This window comes from Drosophila takahashii, chromosome 2L, assembly GCF_030179915.1.
Source record: "Drosophila takahashii strain IR98-3 E-12201 chromosome 2L, DtakHiC1v2, whole genome shotgun sequence".
Lineage (NCBI taxonomy): Eukaryota > Metazoa > Arthropoda > Insecta > Diptera > Drosophilidae > Drosophila > Drosophila takahashii.
This window is the reverse complement of record NC_091678.1, coordinates 6,507,117-6,520,458: the sequence shown is the minus strand read 5'-3', so window position 1 is coordinate 6,520,458 and position 13,342 is coordinate 6,507,117. Positions and strand designations below refer to the sequence as shown.

The 13,342-nt window shown below is 44.2% G+C and overlaps 4 protein-coding genes across 7 annotated transcripts; 1 reads left to right on the top strand and 3 right to left on the bottom strand.

Annotated features, from left to right (window-relative positions):
- Positions 1-211: 211 nt before the first annotated feature.
- LOC108065979 (uncharacterized) lies at positions 212-1,224 on the bottom strand. Of its 3 annotated transcripts, none has more exons than XM_044395191.2 (3): positions 1,081-1,224; positions 912-985; positions 212-861 (listed from the first exon to the last, which is right to left on the bottom strand). In XM_044395191.2, exon 3 carries the CDS (start codon positions 838-840, stop codon positions 367-369), a length of 474 nt encoding a protein of 157 aa, XP_044251126.1. In that variant the 5' UTR covers positions 841-861; positions 912-985; positions 1,081-1,224; the 3' UTR covers positions 212-366. The 3 variants fall into 3 exon arrangements, with proteins under 3 accessions (XP_044251126.1, XP_070067834.1, XP_070067833.1); XM_070211733.1 differs by having other exon boundaries at positions 212-847; XM_070211732.1 differs by having other exon boundaries at positions 1,074-1,204.
- A 249-nt stretch (positions 1,225-1,473) lies between these two features.
- Positions 1,474-5,989, bottom strand: AIF (Apoptosis inducing factor). Of its 2 annotated transcripts, none has more exons than XM_017154274.3 (7): positions 5,512-5,989; positions 5,190-5,425; positions 4,221-4,502; positions 4,060-4,162; positions 3,593-3,842; positions 2,721-3,535; positions 1,474-2,244 (listed from the first exon to the last, which is right to left on the bottom strand). In XM_017154274.3, the coding sequence occupies exons 1-7, from the start codon at positions 5,624-5,626 to the stop codon at positions 1,814-1,816; spliced, it is 2,232 nt and encodes a 743-aa protein (XP_017009763.2). In that variant the 5' UTR covers positions 5,627-5,989; the 3' UTR covers positions 1,474-1,813. The 2 variants fall into 2 exon arrangements, with proteins under 2 accessions (XP_017009763.2, XP_070067832.1); XM_070211731.1 differs by having other exon boundaries at positions 5,385-5,425.
- A 452-nt stretch (positions 5,990-6,441) lies between these two features.
- On the bottom strand, positions 6,442-10,920 carry Tbcd (tubulin folding cofactor D). The gene is made up of 5 exons (XM_017154320.3): positions 9,876-10,920; positions 8,192-9,325; positions 7,712-8,131; positions 7,186-7,652; positions 6,442-7,127 (listed from the first exon to the last, which is right to left on the bottom strand). Exons 1-5 carry the CDS (start codon positions 10,813-10,815, stop codon positions 6,522-6,524), a joined length of 3,567 nt encoding a protein of 1,188 aa, XP_017009809.2. The 5' UTR covers positions 10,816-10,920; the 3' UTR covers positions 6,442-6,521.
- A 46-nt stretch (positions 10,921-10,966) lies between these two features.
- On the top strand, positions 10,967-13,020 carry LOC108066014 (uncharacterized). Its single transcript, XM_017154335.3, has 2 exons — positions 10,967-11,381; positions 11,435-13,020. The coding sequence occupies exons 1-2, from the start codon at positions 11,240-11,242 to the stop codon at positions 12,355-12,357; spliced, it is 1,065 nt and encodes a 354-aa protein (XP_017009824.2). The 5' UTR covers positions 10,967-11,239; the 3' UTR covers positions 12,358-13,020.
- Positions 13,021-13,342: the final 322 nt, after the last annotated feature.

Genomic DNA, 13,342 nt, shown 5'->3' with positions numbered 1-13,342 from the left:
ATTATTGTGTAGATCTATGGTAAAGATAATTTTCTATTTGTTTTTCGTACGCCTTAAGTTTAAACACCGCCAATAGCTAATAATTAGCACTCTAGTGTCGCCACAATACCTGTTCTTCCATTGAAAACGTTATCTTTCGATCAATACATAATTTATATATGTATAAAAAAAAGGAAACAAATTTATATGCAATAAATAAATTGAAAACTGAAATCCGAGATCCTGGGGATCGACTTTATCTTTGCAATTGGGCGTGGAATTTACTGGGCGATATATGTTCAATTATTTCGGCGTTGTTCAGTGAAAAGATTTCTTAAATCTTAAACTTATTTTTGTTAACTCTAGAAACACTTTGATAAATGGTTTTTAGATGATCTCCTGATTGTCCAAGAACTCGCGAATCATATTTCTGCAGGATTTGAGCAGGGACCTGTTGCAGCTGCGCTCACTGCTGGGCATTGGAGTCCTTGCTTTGGCCTTGACTATCGACTTATTGCTCACCGAACTGTCTGACTTGGCTGGGGTCACGGATCTTCTAAGGAGGTGCGATGGTATGGAACGTTTCTTCAGCGGCTGACTGGCGACCGGCGGACGAACAGTCTGATCTTTGGGAGTTGTATTATCGGCGACAGCAGGCGGAGGAGTTGGGGAACAGGACTCGGTGTAGGATATAATATTGTTGCAGGCCTGTCGATCGTATTGGTAGCGAAGCAACAGGAGAGCTGCGGCGGCCTCCAGCTCGAGGGCACTGTGGTTGGCCAGGGATGCGTCGGCGGATGCTTCTCTCACTGGCGAAGGAGTCGCTTGCTTGCGCTTGTTCAACACGGTGCGGTACTTCATGGTTGGACTGTCGAAAAGGAACTGATGTCCTGGTAACTTTAGCGTGAAGTTTATATAGCTCAAAGATTTACCTGTGAGGGGGTCACCCAGTCCTAAGGTTCTACCTACCAATTGGGTGGTAATCCCAGTTGCTCTAATAAGTTACCTTTTGGGAGAAATACAGGTAGGATTTTAGTGATATTTCGCGATTTTTAACACCAGGCTTTTGAAGATCCTAGCATTATTCTGCCTACCACATACCGCTAATCCGCGTAACCGTAATAAGCCAGGTGCAATCCTTTTAAAGGCAAAAGCAGATGGCCTTTAAAAATTTCGGATTTTTTTGAAAATTTATAACTTATTTTTCGACTCTGAAATTATGTTGACAATTCGGATAATAAATAAATTGAATACATGATTTGCCAAATAATACTATTTCGAATTCGTACATCCCTTTTAAAATATATTAATCTAAAATCTAAATAAAATTTGAAAAATAAAACATAGTGCGTTTCAAAGTTCCTATGCTTTATTTAAATCAAAATGAAGACGAAAACGCTTAAATCTAGTTAAATAATGAATGCCTCATGATTGAAAAGCCAGAGTTTTAACAGTGAAAATGCAAAATGTATACAATTCAGGTGGTACGTGCAATTTTGTGTCAATAAATTTTTTTTGGTGCTTCATTTATTAGGAAAAACTACACACAATTCAACAGATATCCTCTCTTATCCACGACTTTTAAATATTTACATGCAGTTACGCATATTGCTGCCACATAACCGTATCAATGTCGTCGACTACAAAAAAAGGTTTATTCCAAAAATAATAAAACTAAAATTTCTGTTGCATTGCGCCATTGCCGTTCTTCGTATCTAGTTGCAGTTGCATATGTACACAGTAAACACACAGTTAAAGGCATTCGGTGCTGACTTATTAGCTTTCCAGGATAATGATAAGTTTCTCTCCTAGGTCCTTTAGGACACTCCGTTCTTTACGCATGAATCTCGAACAGTTTGGCCACCTCATTGAGGTCATCGTACTTCTTATTCTGATTGATTATTGTCCTAGCTAAGCCTATCCGATTGAAGAGGTTCCACAGCAGGATGCCGACGATCTTGTCGTTCTTCAAGTAGAATATCACACCCTTGCCATAGTTGGCCGCCTCATCGGGATCACAGGTAACGCCATCTGTGCCAGCAGTGCTGGCATCATCGCTTTTAGTCGACTGACTGGTGGTCGTGGTAATCGTGGGCACCTCAGGATCCGTGGAATCGGACAGTTGGTCTACGCGCTTGGCGGTATCGGAGGGCAGGGCGAACACGCCAACGGTGGGCAGAGAGGAGTCCACCAGGCCGATTCCCTCGTACCCGATCTCTGGACCCAGATCGGACCAAAACATGCTCTGGTGTTGATAGGGTTTTTCTGCAAGGAAAAGGGAATACATTAGAAACATAAATAACACAGATGTCATTTGTGTTATTTACACGACGTGTTATTAACACGAGGTTTTTTTTAAACAGTTTATTTTTAACACAAAGGATTTTTTGTTTTTAAAGTGTCAGAACTGTACGCAAAATGCACGGTTTTCAGAGCATAAGAATTCATATATGCTTTGAAATGGTTAAAACAAATATTCAAGATATCATGGCCCATATTGGTTTTTCATTTTCTCGTTAATGTCAGTAAAATGTAATTTTCATTTGTGTTAAAAACACAGTGTGTATAAAACATGTAAAAAACACAAGTGAGCTGTGTGTGCTAACAATTATTTTTCACATTTTAACACTTTTGTATTAGACACACGTGTCAACAATTTCGCTAACACTGTAAAATACAATTTTTCATGTTTTTAACATTCTGGAAATGGTTGACTGTATAAAAAGAGACTAATAACTTACTTGCTCCTGTCATGTTCTCGCCGGCCAGCCGACCAGAGACCACCGAGTGATCATGGTGCTCCACCCGCCGTCTGCCCAGCAGAGGATCAAAGAAGCAGGAAGCATCGCCGGCCACGTACAGATTCCGTCTGGCCTCCAGCTCCGCATTGACCACGAATCCGCCTAGACTCCTGTCCACCTCCAATCGGCTGGGCGCCGCCAGCTCTGTGTTGGGTGTGCAGCCCACGCAAACGACCACAATATCGGACATTAAAGTCATACCATTGTTCAGCTCTAATTTCAGATTGCTTTCATCTCGCACCGCCGATCGAATGCTGGCATTCGGGATCACGCAGACGCCCTGCGCCTCCATCTTTGCCATCGTCCAGCGGCTCAAGTAGTTTGGCAAAACCTTTGACATATTCGCGTTCTCCTGGAACACCTGGTACACCTTGCCGCCATTGTTCTCTCGGGAATAGTGGGCCAGCGAGCAGGCCAGCTCGCTGCCGATGAAGCCATTGCCCACAATGGTGATGGAACGCTTCTCGGCCGCCAGCTTGCGTAGGCGATCAAAGTCATCGGGTGTGCGATAGACCATCACCTTTTCGAGCACACTGGGCGGCGCATCGCGGAGCATGGTCAGATTCTTGGGCGCACAGCCCGTGGCAATCAGGCATTCGTCGTAGCTAATTTCATAGCCGTCGTTTAAAGTCACTATGCGCTTTTGCGCATCCACCTTTTTGACAGCGAATCCTTGAGCGACGGCAATTCCACCGTTTACACTGTCATCCAGATCCTCGGGGTCCACGAAAAACTCGTCAGGTTCGAAGAACAAGCTGTTGAGGAATCAATTAATAAATAAGTCTTCTATAGTTTATAATAATAAAGCCCACCTTCTCTCGGAACCCGTCCATTGCTTGAAGCGGTAATCCTTGATGGGATCCTCGTTGGGATTGGGCGTGTACCACAGTTCCTTGGACAGCGGAGGACGCATGTAGGGCTTGCGGAACTCGTTGCTGATCATCAAAACCTTGGCCGTCGCATCGTTGGACTTGATGGCTCGGAAGGCAGAGAAGGCAGCGGTTCCGCCGCCGACAATAAGATACGGCACGTGCTTCGGAAGGTCCTCAGAACTGGGCGGACCTGTGGAAGGAAGACAAACGTGATATAGTATCGAATTTCACCATTTCTAATCGCTTTTATCTATGGTATAGTGGCTTATGATAAGAAACATGACAATTATTTTGTAATTTGCGTGTAATGCTATGACGGTTTTGGGCTATGCAATAGATTGTGCTTATCTGCAAGCGAATGCCGAATTTTTTCCAGTCTAGAAAGATCTTTACTTAAACCCACTTACTCGTAGCTAGTCCAGCTATTAATCTACGTTTCCGTTCCTCCTCCTCTTCCTGGGCCTTTTTGGCTTCACTGTCGTCCGTGTCCCGCGTCATGAACCAGGCGAGCTACAAGGTTGGCCAGAAATTAGAGGTGAACTCCTTGAAATATCGGCTGTAGACATACCAATCCACCGGCTAACAGGGCAGCCAGCGCTCCCAGCAGGCACTTTAATCGCAGGTCCTTCATCCGGCACTCGCACTCCTCATCGCCGCCACCACTGCCACCCGGAGCAGTTCCATCCTCGTTGCAAGGCTGGCAGGTTGTCTCCTTGCGTTTGCGCTGGAACTCCTCACAGGCTTTTGACGGTTTGCAGGAGTCCAGGACAGGCTGACTGGTGCTGAGCCTCGCACTGTCCGACTTGAGCACATCCTTGGCACTGCAGACGCTCTTGACATCAGCAAAGCCCTGAAAATGGAACAATATATTAGTTTGGAAGGTCTGTAGGAGTTTTAGAAGGGGATGCAAACTGATTTTGGATTGGTAACTTGGCTAAAAGCTTTATCGTCTTTTGAATTATGATATTAATTTCACAATACCTTTGAGAAATTGCTAATAACAGTAGGTATTATGGGATAATATTTGATAATATCGGTTAAGAATTATATTATGGCGATATATAATGGAAAAATAAATATAACCAGATTTAAGATGGTTTTAGTTTTAGATAATAGGGGTATAAAAAATATGTTTTGATGATCTTTAAATTAAAATTAACAAATTTGATATTAATTTCACAATACCTTTGAGAAATTTCTAGTAACAGTAGGTATTATGGGATGATATTTGAAAATATCGGTTAAAAATGATATTCTGGCGATATATAATGGAAAATTAAATATAATAAGATTTAAAATGGTTTAAGTTTTAGATAATACCGGTACAAAAAACATATTTTGACGATCCATAAAGGAAAATAATATATAACTTGCTTGAAGAACAGTGATATTACGAGTAATTCTAGCTAATCTGGTAAATATAACTATGGATCTTGGATAAATGGATCGGTAACTACAGTTTCCCGATCTCCCTCGATTTGCATCCCCCAACTTATCCGTCTAAAATGGATGATTCATGTGATGAGCGATGGGATACCACTTTGAAGAGTGGCTCCGACTGGGATGGGGCTTGAAACTGGGCATTGGCGTAGGTGGGAGTGGCTGCGCCCTCGACAACCACGTCGTACTCCTCGCTGGGGGGCGTGGTCGAGGGTTTGGCGACGCAGGCTTGTTGATTCGGATATTTGTTGGCTTGCAATTTGGTGCGCGCCTCAAGGGTGCGTTTCTTTACCATTTGATAGAGACTGCTGTGCGCTGGACGAACTGGAACAGCTAAAATAGAGGAGAACCTCGAGATTAGTAAACATACAAGAAAAACATGAATTGGGCATCCTAAAGGCAACCATAACCTCACTTACCGTATGCCGGCTGCGATCGCTGCGGCGACTGTGCACCCAATATCCTCCTGTTGGCCAGGATGTACGCCTGCCGGATGAACCGCTGCGTCAGACATCGGACACCCCAAAAACTCATCGCGATTTACACTGGGATTCCCGGACCAATTGAGACTCCACAATCCACAAATTGTGTAACGTATGTGCGAAAGAAACGTGTGTGTTGGGCGAGTCTGTGTTTTGTTTACAAAAGAACCAATTTCTATGACAAATTTCTCCCTGTAAAGTCGGCCGGTGTTTAATTGATCTCGACTCCTTTATCCCGCTTTGCTTTTCTTTCGGTTCTCCGTCGTCCGTCTCCTTTTATTTTTCATTCCCTCGCCTGTCTTGCTGTTGTTGTTTTTTCTCCGCTCCGTCTCAGTGTGACCGTGTAATGGTAAAATGTCAAACGCCTTTGGAAACGGATTCGGCTTGGAAAACACCATGAATTTTCGAATATAGTTTTCTGTATGAATTTGAATATTTAGTCAAGGGAAACTGCAGTAATAAAGTTTATATCAATTTTTTATTGTTTTCCTTTTTCAAAAAAAAAAAAGAGTATAATAAAATATAAACGTTAAAATGTAAGAATTTATGAAACATTTCAATTTACTACTTTTATAGAAAGTTTATTTGCTTAAATTAACAAATGTAATTAAAGTTTATATCCGAATTCATCGCTAAGCAATTTCTAAAAACCCGTTAAAAAGTAAGAGTTAAAAATTAATTAATTTTAAAATTAGGATGAACAAAAATTTTAATTTACTACTTTCATAGGTAGTTTATTTTAAAAATTGTAATAAGGATATATGGTTTAATTTATTTTATTACAGTTAAGAGCTTGTTAAAATTAATTATATCGGAACTCATCGCTAATATGAAACCCCCGAAATTCGTTAAAAAAAATTTAAAACATCCTGTAAGCGTTGTCAGTATAATTGTGCAAAAAATATGAAATACAAGCATAGTGAAGTTTAACTTATATTGCCGAAAATTCATTTATCCGCATTCGCTTGATGCAAAGCGGCCGCCGCAGCTGCTCCACTCACAGGCGCCTTGATGTCCATCAGGTGGCACAATTGGTTCCTTAGCGGACGCACCTCCACCAGCGGCATGGTCCAGTCGGTTTCCGAGAGCAGCGTGAGGATCTCATCCATATTGTCCTCGGGCACTTCGGTGACATCGCCGTGCAGAGCCAGCGCTTCGTATAATTTTGTGGCAGCAGTTTTGCGAACATGGACATGCTGCAGTCCAAGGAATACTGAGAGCTTTGACAGAATGCGTCGCGACAAGCGGGGAACCTGGAGCAGCTGGCAAAAAGCACTAATGCTGGTGGCGGTCTTATAGAGCTTCTTGTAGCCCTTAACCTCCAGATTAAGCAGTCTGTAGATGTCCTCTGCAAAGGGATTTGCTTCGTCATGAAGCACCGACTCCACGGTACCAGATCCAATGAGTATATCCAGGAAACTGAGCATGGGATAGGTTACGCGTTCATTCAGCAAATGCTCCTCGAAGATCTGAACAACCTCAGAGCAGAGACGCGGCACAGTCTGGGGATTGGAACGTAAGAACTGGAATAGGGCACTCGAGGCGTACTTAATCTGTAAAGGAAATATTTAATTAATCAATATGGTTAAGAAAAACCTTTATCCAACTCACCAGAGATTCAGTTAATTGACCAATGCTGGCACTCAAACCCAGCAGCACTCTTTTAGAGTAATCCGGCAGAGCGAGCAGCTCACAGAAGAGCGGGAATGTGTGATCGGCAAACAGCCAAAGCACGGAATCCGCATCGGCGGGGAATATTTCCAAAAGTTTCGCATGCTCTCGTATATGCGGTATCCTGGGCTCATGGTGAATCAACTGGCAGCAGAGACGACCGCCTAATCCGCGCGTGCGATCGATCTTCTCCACAGCCTGCTGCATAAAGCCCGCCACAATCAGATGGACGTGCTCCGAGGTGAGCAGAGCAGGCGGACACTGAGTGACGATCTCGTAGAGCGATGACATGGCCGCCTCCCGCACCCAAGCTCCAATATCGCCGCGATTGTCCAGGGTGTATTCGTCCAAGGCTTTTAGCAGACACTTCATAACTTTGTTGAAGTTGGCAGGCTCGGCAAATGAGTCTGGAAAATAATATTTATAATAAGATATAAAGTATGCATATTTATATCCAAAATCTTACAGATTCCTCCTTCATATCCTACAGTTTTCACCACTTTAGTCAAAGCTCTCACGCTTTCTGTTCGCGCCTCGCTCCATCGGTATGTCTGGATATTCTCACGATCTCCCATTTCACCCACTATAACCGCTTGCAAGGGAGTCAGCGAATGCTTCACCAAACTATCCATTACAGCTGCGAGATGGGGACGGATCATAAAGGATGGCAGCACTCCCAGAGCAGCAATGTATCCCATGCGTATATGCTCCTCCAAATCGTTTTCGGCTCCCAGCAAATAAGCATTAATAATGGCTTCGTTCTCCTGGTTTCTGGAATCCAAAGAGTAGTACGTAACACACAGTTCACCAAAGGCCTCCACCGCAGATTCACGAATGGCGGTGGATTTGGTGGTCAGACAGGAATCTATGACCTTTTGCCAGGAAGCTAGAACAAATAAATATATTTAAATATACTTTAGTGGCAGACTATAAACATTTTTCCTACCCAAACACTCTGCTGTGGCCTCTAGCTTAGCCAAACTGCAATTCTTTATGTAGTTGGTAGTGCACGACTTCATCAGCTCGCCGCTCATTCCGCGATAGCAATTTCTGTCCAGGAACGTTTGTATTAGTTCATTCAGCTCCACAATCCTTTGATTGGACAGGTAGGCCACCGGTGGATCACTCTTATTTTCCAGATTCCGCAGCGCCAGTGTAATCTCTCCCATGGCCAAGACGCAGCCATGTCGGCAATTTATATCGATGGTATCGGTTTTGGCCAGCAGTTGTGGCAGCACCACGGCGGCCATATACTCGGGTTCCCTTAGAGAAAGTTTATGCAGGGCTTTGGCTGTCAGCTCCCTTATGGCCGGGTCCCAATGGTTCACTTTATGCTGCACTAGGTGACTAATCAAGGGCTCCCTGTACACCTCAAACTGGGCGATGTAATCGCTGATGTTCAGGTAGGAATTCTGCCGAATGCCCACGGAGTAAAAGTCCGTGGTGGTGGAGATTTCGATGCCGAAGGGAAAGTTGCCCAGGCGGCCGACACTTTCTTGGAAAGCGGCGGAGGCAGCACGCCTGCAGTTAACCTCACGATCAAAAACGGCAACGGTGAGTAAACCAGATGAGATTTTGTGCACGAAAGGTTTGACGTCATCTGGATTGTAGGCCCTGGCGAAGGCCCAGCACATGTAGCAGGCGGAATCGCGAATGTGTTGACCCACCGACATGTAGCCCTTCATTTCATCGTAGAAGAGAGCCTGCATGAGGAGCGGCACCAGCTCCTCCAATCGATGCGGCAGCAGCAATCCCCTTTTGGCCAATTCAGCCAAAGCCAAGCAGGCACCATGCCAGGCTTCGTGGGGCTCCAGTGGGCTGAGTATGTCAATCACTGAGCCAATCACCTCGTCGGCCAGCTCCTTTGGCAGGCGATTGGTGACCCGGCCCAATCCCTTGGCTGCACTCCAGCGTATATCGTTGCCACCGCTTCGCAGGGCCTGCAGCAGCTCCTCAATCACCTCCTCGATGGCATCGGGAACCAGGATCTCCTCGCCTTCCTCGGTTGCAACCTCCATTGCAGCCGATTCACCTCCCGCTCCAGTTGCCTGGCTGAGATTGGTGGCCAGTGAGCGAGTGCCTAGAAAAGGGAGAGTATTTAATATGTTTTCAAGAAAAATAAGACACTCTGTAAAAAACATGTGTTATAAACATGTTAAATGTCAAAGTGTAAAGTTCAAAAAAAGTTATTGACATGTGTGTAAAAAATTGTAGGTTACATATGTTAGAAACATTTTAATTAACACGGCGTGTTTTTTACACAACGTGTATGTGACATTAAAATATATGTTGAGCTAAAAAAATAGTTGAAAAAATTCATGTATGCTTTGAAACGGTTAAAAATAGCAATTAAGATATCCTGGTATATTGATTCTTAATTTTCCCTTCGATACGTTAATGTCCATAAAATGTAATTTTCATTTGTGTTAAAAACACAGTGTGTAAAAAACACGTCGTGTTAATAACACATTGTGTAAAAAACGCAAGTGAGCTGTGTGTGTTAACAATTGTTTTTCATATTTTAACACTTTTGATTTTGACACATATGTAAAAAACTTTACTCACACTGTAAAATTCAATTTTACATGTGTGTTAAATTCCGAACCCTGGATATAACCACCCAAACCCACCTCTTTTGTACCGCCAACTGGCAATCCTCGGCTTCAGGTGCACCAGTCCGATTCTCTGAACGATTTTCACATAGTTCTTGTACTTGAGAAAGTCGTTGCCCTCCTTGTACTGGCATGAGGTGATCCACTGGAGCAGCTTGTCCGCATAGGGCAGCAGATCCTCGCGCTTGCCGTGCTTTAAAATGGCAGCCACGGCAGCCAGTTGGCCAAACTTGACATTCACCGTATCCGCCTGATGCTGCTCCATGATCCAATCGAGGAATCTCTCTAGATACAGATCCTTGATGTCGCTGCGAATGAAGTACTTGGCGGCCAAATAAGCAGCCATGCTGCTGCAGGTGTCGTTGGAGGAGACATACAGCTGGATGAGCTCGAAGATGCGCTCCATCTTGGTGCTCTTCGACTGGACATGGTTGATGGAAATGCAGTTGCTAGTGGGATTGGGATTGGTTTCATAGGCATCCAGTCTTGACATGTGAAAGGGATTCAGTACGAGGATAGACATCCAAAGGAGGAGTATATAGCGCGTCTCCCACTGCTCGAACTCCTTGGGATCCTGCTGGCCCAGCAGATCCAGGACAAACTCCAGATCGCTCAGTTCGTGGGGCATAAATTTGACCAACACTTTGTAGGTGCGAACTTTGGAGATAATATAGAGATACTTGAAGGCCGCATGACGTTCTCCCGTCTCCAAATCCTGCCGGCGAATCTTCTGGAGCAGCTTGCCCAGCAGCTCCTCCAAGTGGGGATCCAGCAGGTGCGGCTGCTCCTGGTAGCGGGACAAAACCTGGGCGTATTGCTCGAATTCCCTTTCAAAGGTCCCAGCCGCAATCGATTTGATGTTCTCGATCATCTCCAGCACCTGCTGCAGTTCGGTGAAGTGCTCCAGCGTGTTTGCGGGCAGCTCCTCATCCTTGCACTCCTCCAGGGGCTGCGACATGGCTGTTTAATTATTTATTTCAGTTTTAAACAACCAGCCGGCAAAAAATAAGCAATTCGTGAATCATTTGTTTCGCCTAGAGTTGCCACCCCCTGCTCAGTGTGACCGTTTTGGTGTTTTCGCCAAAACAGCTGATGGGACAGAGTTGCCAGGTGCCGTTTTTTCGAGTGGCCATTGGCCAAGCGGAGCTGCAAGATTTTATCGCAAGTAAAATTTTTATTTCCCCTTAATTACATTCGAAAGGTGGCAAAGCGAACTCGTTTTTGCTGGCCAAGCTAAATAATATTCTATTGAGCCGCTCACACATTCGTCCAGTTTGCTGTGAGCGCGGTGGGTGGAGAAAAACGCTGTGAAAGTCAACAAACCGCCCGCGGAGCCCTCGGCATTTGTTGACAAACCACTAAAAATTTTTCGCAACCAGTTAATGATGAAGTCGGATAACTTCCGCCTCATAGCCGAGGTGGCCAAGCGGCGGTGTCTGTGGGACACCAACATGGCCATGGCCTACCGCAACCAGGAGGCAGCCGCCCACTGGGCGAGTGTGGCGGAAATAATGCAGCAGGATGGTGAGTTCCTCGGCAGCCCAGGAAACTATAAATAACACCTGGTTCTTTTGCAGTTGCCCGCTGCAAGAAGCGCTTCAAGGGATTGCGGGACAGCTACCGGGCGGAGGTGCGCAAGATCCAGCAGAAGCGCATCCAAATGTCCCACTGGACGTACTTCCGATCGCTGGAGTTCATGCGCCACCTCTTCGATCCCGAGCGTCTGGTGCCCTTTCCGCCGGAGGCCTTTGATTTGGATGCCGAACAGCCGGAGGATTGCGATTCCACACGCCTGTTGGACTTTACCATCGATGTGGATTTGGATAATGATGACTCCGTGGACTTTGAGATCATCGGCGACATATTCAAGCGGGAATCCTCGTTGCCGCAGGATTCGGGCTCAGATGGTGGGTCGCTGATCAAACCCTTGGGCCCTGCCTATCGATCCGACCAGGATCTCTCGCCCGGATTGCATTCGCCCATTCGCTTGCCGCAAAATAACACAAGCCAATTCCTGCCACGACCACCGCCGCCCACGAAGAGGTATCGTCGCCGGAAGACCTCGTCCTCGTACGATGGCCCCATTTCGAATGGCCATGCCAACAAGGCTGCGCCAAATTCAGCCGCTGAAGCCGAAGTCCCCAAGAACGATTCGGATTACAGCTTTATGCTTAGCATGGTGCCGCATTTGAAGTCGCTTTCAGACATCAGCAATCTGAAGTTTCGCATGGAGATGGCACGCGTTTTGGTGGAGCTCCGCAAGGAGGATCAGCAGATGCTGCAAGGTACAGCGGTTCCAGAAAGCACAGGCGGAGTAGGTGGATTGCCGAGACTGACGCCCGCTCCCGAATCCAGTTTCGCCTCTCATCTAGAGGGTTCTATCTATCTATCGAATTCCAGTTACCAAAACGGTAGCCCGCAATCCCCATCCTCGTACGATTACGTGGACAGCTCCATGATTGAGTGCGACGTCAAGATTGAGAACGAACCGCTGCTTTGAGAATCGTGTTTCCAACTTACTACCTAATTAGCAACTATCCAAATTTATATTATGATTTTACTTTCACTAGCAATCGGCCAAATTTATATTATGATTTCTTGATTTTACATGGAATATTCTAAAGAATTTCCCCTTCAATTTATATCAGGCTTTTGTATTGTTATAATTATATTTTAACCATACTCAGTTTTGAGTATGATCTTGGTTTCCCAAGTTTTGTTTATACTTTATCATATAAATACATAATATTAGCTCATTTTTTCACTTGTATACACTTGCTATTAAAACACTTCATTTTGTATTGGGTAAAAGTTGTAAATCTAATAAAAGTGTTCAGATTTGTAACCTTTTAAAGCTAAATTTTAAATATTAAAGGTTAATTCTCAAGATTAAGACCAGAAATATATAAATACATAGCACTTTAAAGAACAGGCAGCTATCGACATAATGTCCTTATTGAAGGTCAAAAAACCTTATCGATTTGGTACCATTTTTAAAACAATTAATCATTGCTTAAACATTTCCGCAGTCTGAGCCTGGTGGGATGCAAATGCACATCTGTAGATTTCCTGAATTTGGTTAGATTTAAGATTGCATTTCAAGAGATTCTCTAATTATATGCGCATACAAATGTATAAAAAAGGTCAATAAATTTAAAACAGACTTGAGGTGGGAGATTTCTTAGAATTTGGGAAAAGGAACACAGTTCAGATGATAAAAACATACAGCTATCTCTATATAGCTTCATACTATTTGAAATTCAAATTTTGAATTTATTTGGGTTGAGTTCAAATTTCAAAGGGTTACGAAAATGTAGTTAAATTGGGTTTAATTGAAAAAAAATTGTATTCGAGTGATAAATAAAGTTGAAACCAGTCATAACTTACATGTATGACTCATACTCATTATCAAAAAGTTCCAAGTCATAAAGAACGTTTTGAAAAACATTTCAAAAATATATTTGCACTTGGTGTTCCATATCAAG

Coding starts and splice junctions, on each gene's coding strand:
- LOC108065979 (XM_044395191.2), bottom strand. CDS start 840: ATGAAGTACCGCACCGTGTTGAACAAGCGCAAGCAAGCGACTCCTTCG.
- AIF (XM_017154274.3), bottom strand. CDS start 5,626: ATGAGTTTTTGGGGTGTCCGATGTCTGACGCAGCGGTTCATCCGGCAG. Junction 5,426..5,511: donor GCGATCGCAGCCGGCATACG/GTAAGTGAGGTT, acceptor CCTCTATTTTAG/CTGTTCCAGTTCGTCCAGCG. Junction 3,536..3,592: donor TGGACGGGTTCCGAGAGAAG/GTGGGCTTTATT, acceptor ATTCCTCAACAG/CTTGTTCTTCGAACCTGACG.
- LOC108066014 (XM_017154335.3), top strand. CDS start 11,240: ATGATGAAGTCGGATAACTTCCGCCTCATAGCCGAGGTGGCCAAGCGG. Junction 11,382..11,434: donor GGAAATAATGCAGCAGGATG/GTGAGTTCCTCG, acceptor GTTCTTTTGCAG/TTGCCCGCTGCAAGAAGCGC.
- Tbcd (XM_017154320.3), bottom strand. CDS start 10,815: ATGTCGCAGCCCCTGGAGGAGTGCAAGGATGAGGAGCTGCCCGCAAAC. Junction 9,326..9,875: donor CAGTTGGCGGTACAAAAGAG/GTGGGTTTGGGT, acceptor TCCCTTTTCTAG/GCACTCGCTCACTGGCCACC. Junction 7,653..7,711: donor AGGATATGAAGGAGGAATCT/GTAAGATTTTGG, acceptor ATTATTTTCCAG/ACTCATTTGCCGAGCCTGCC.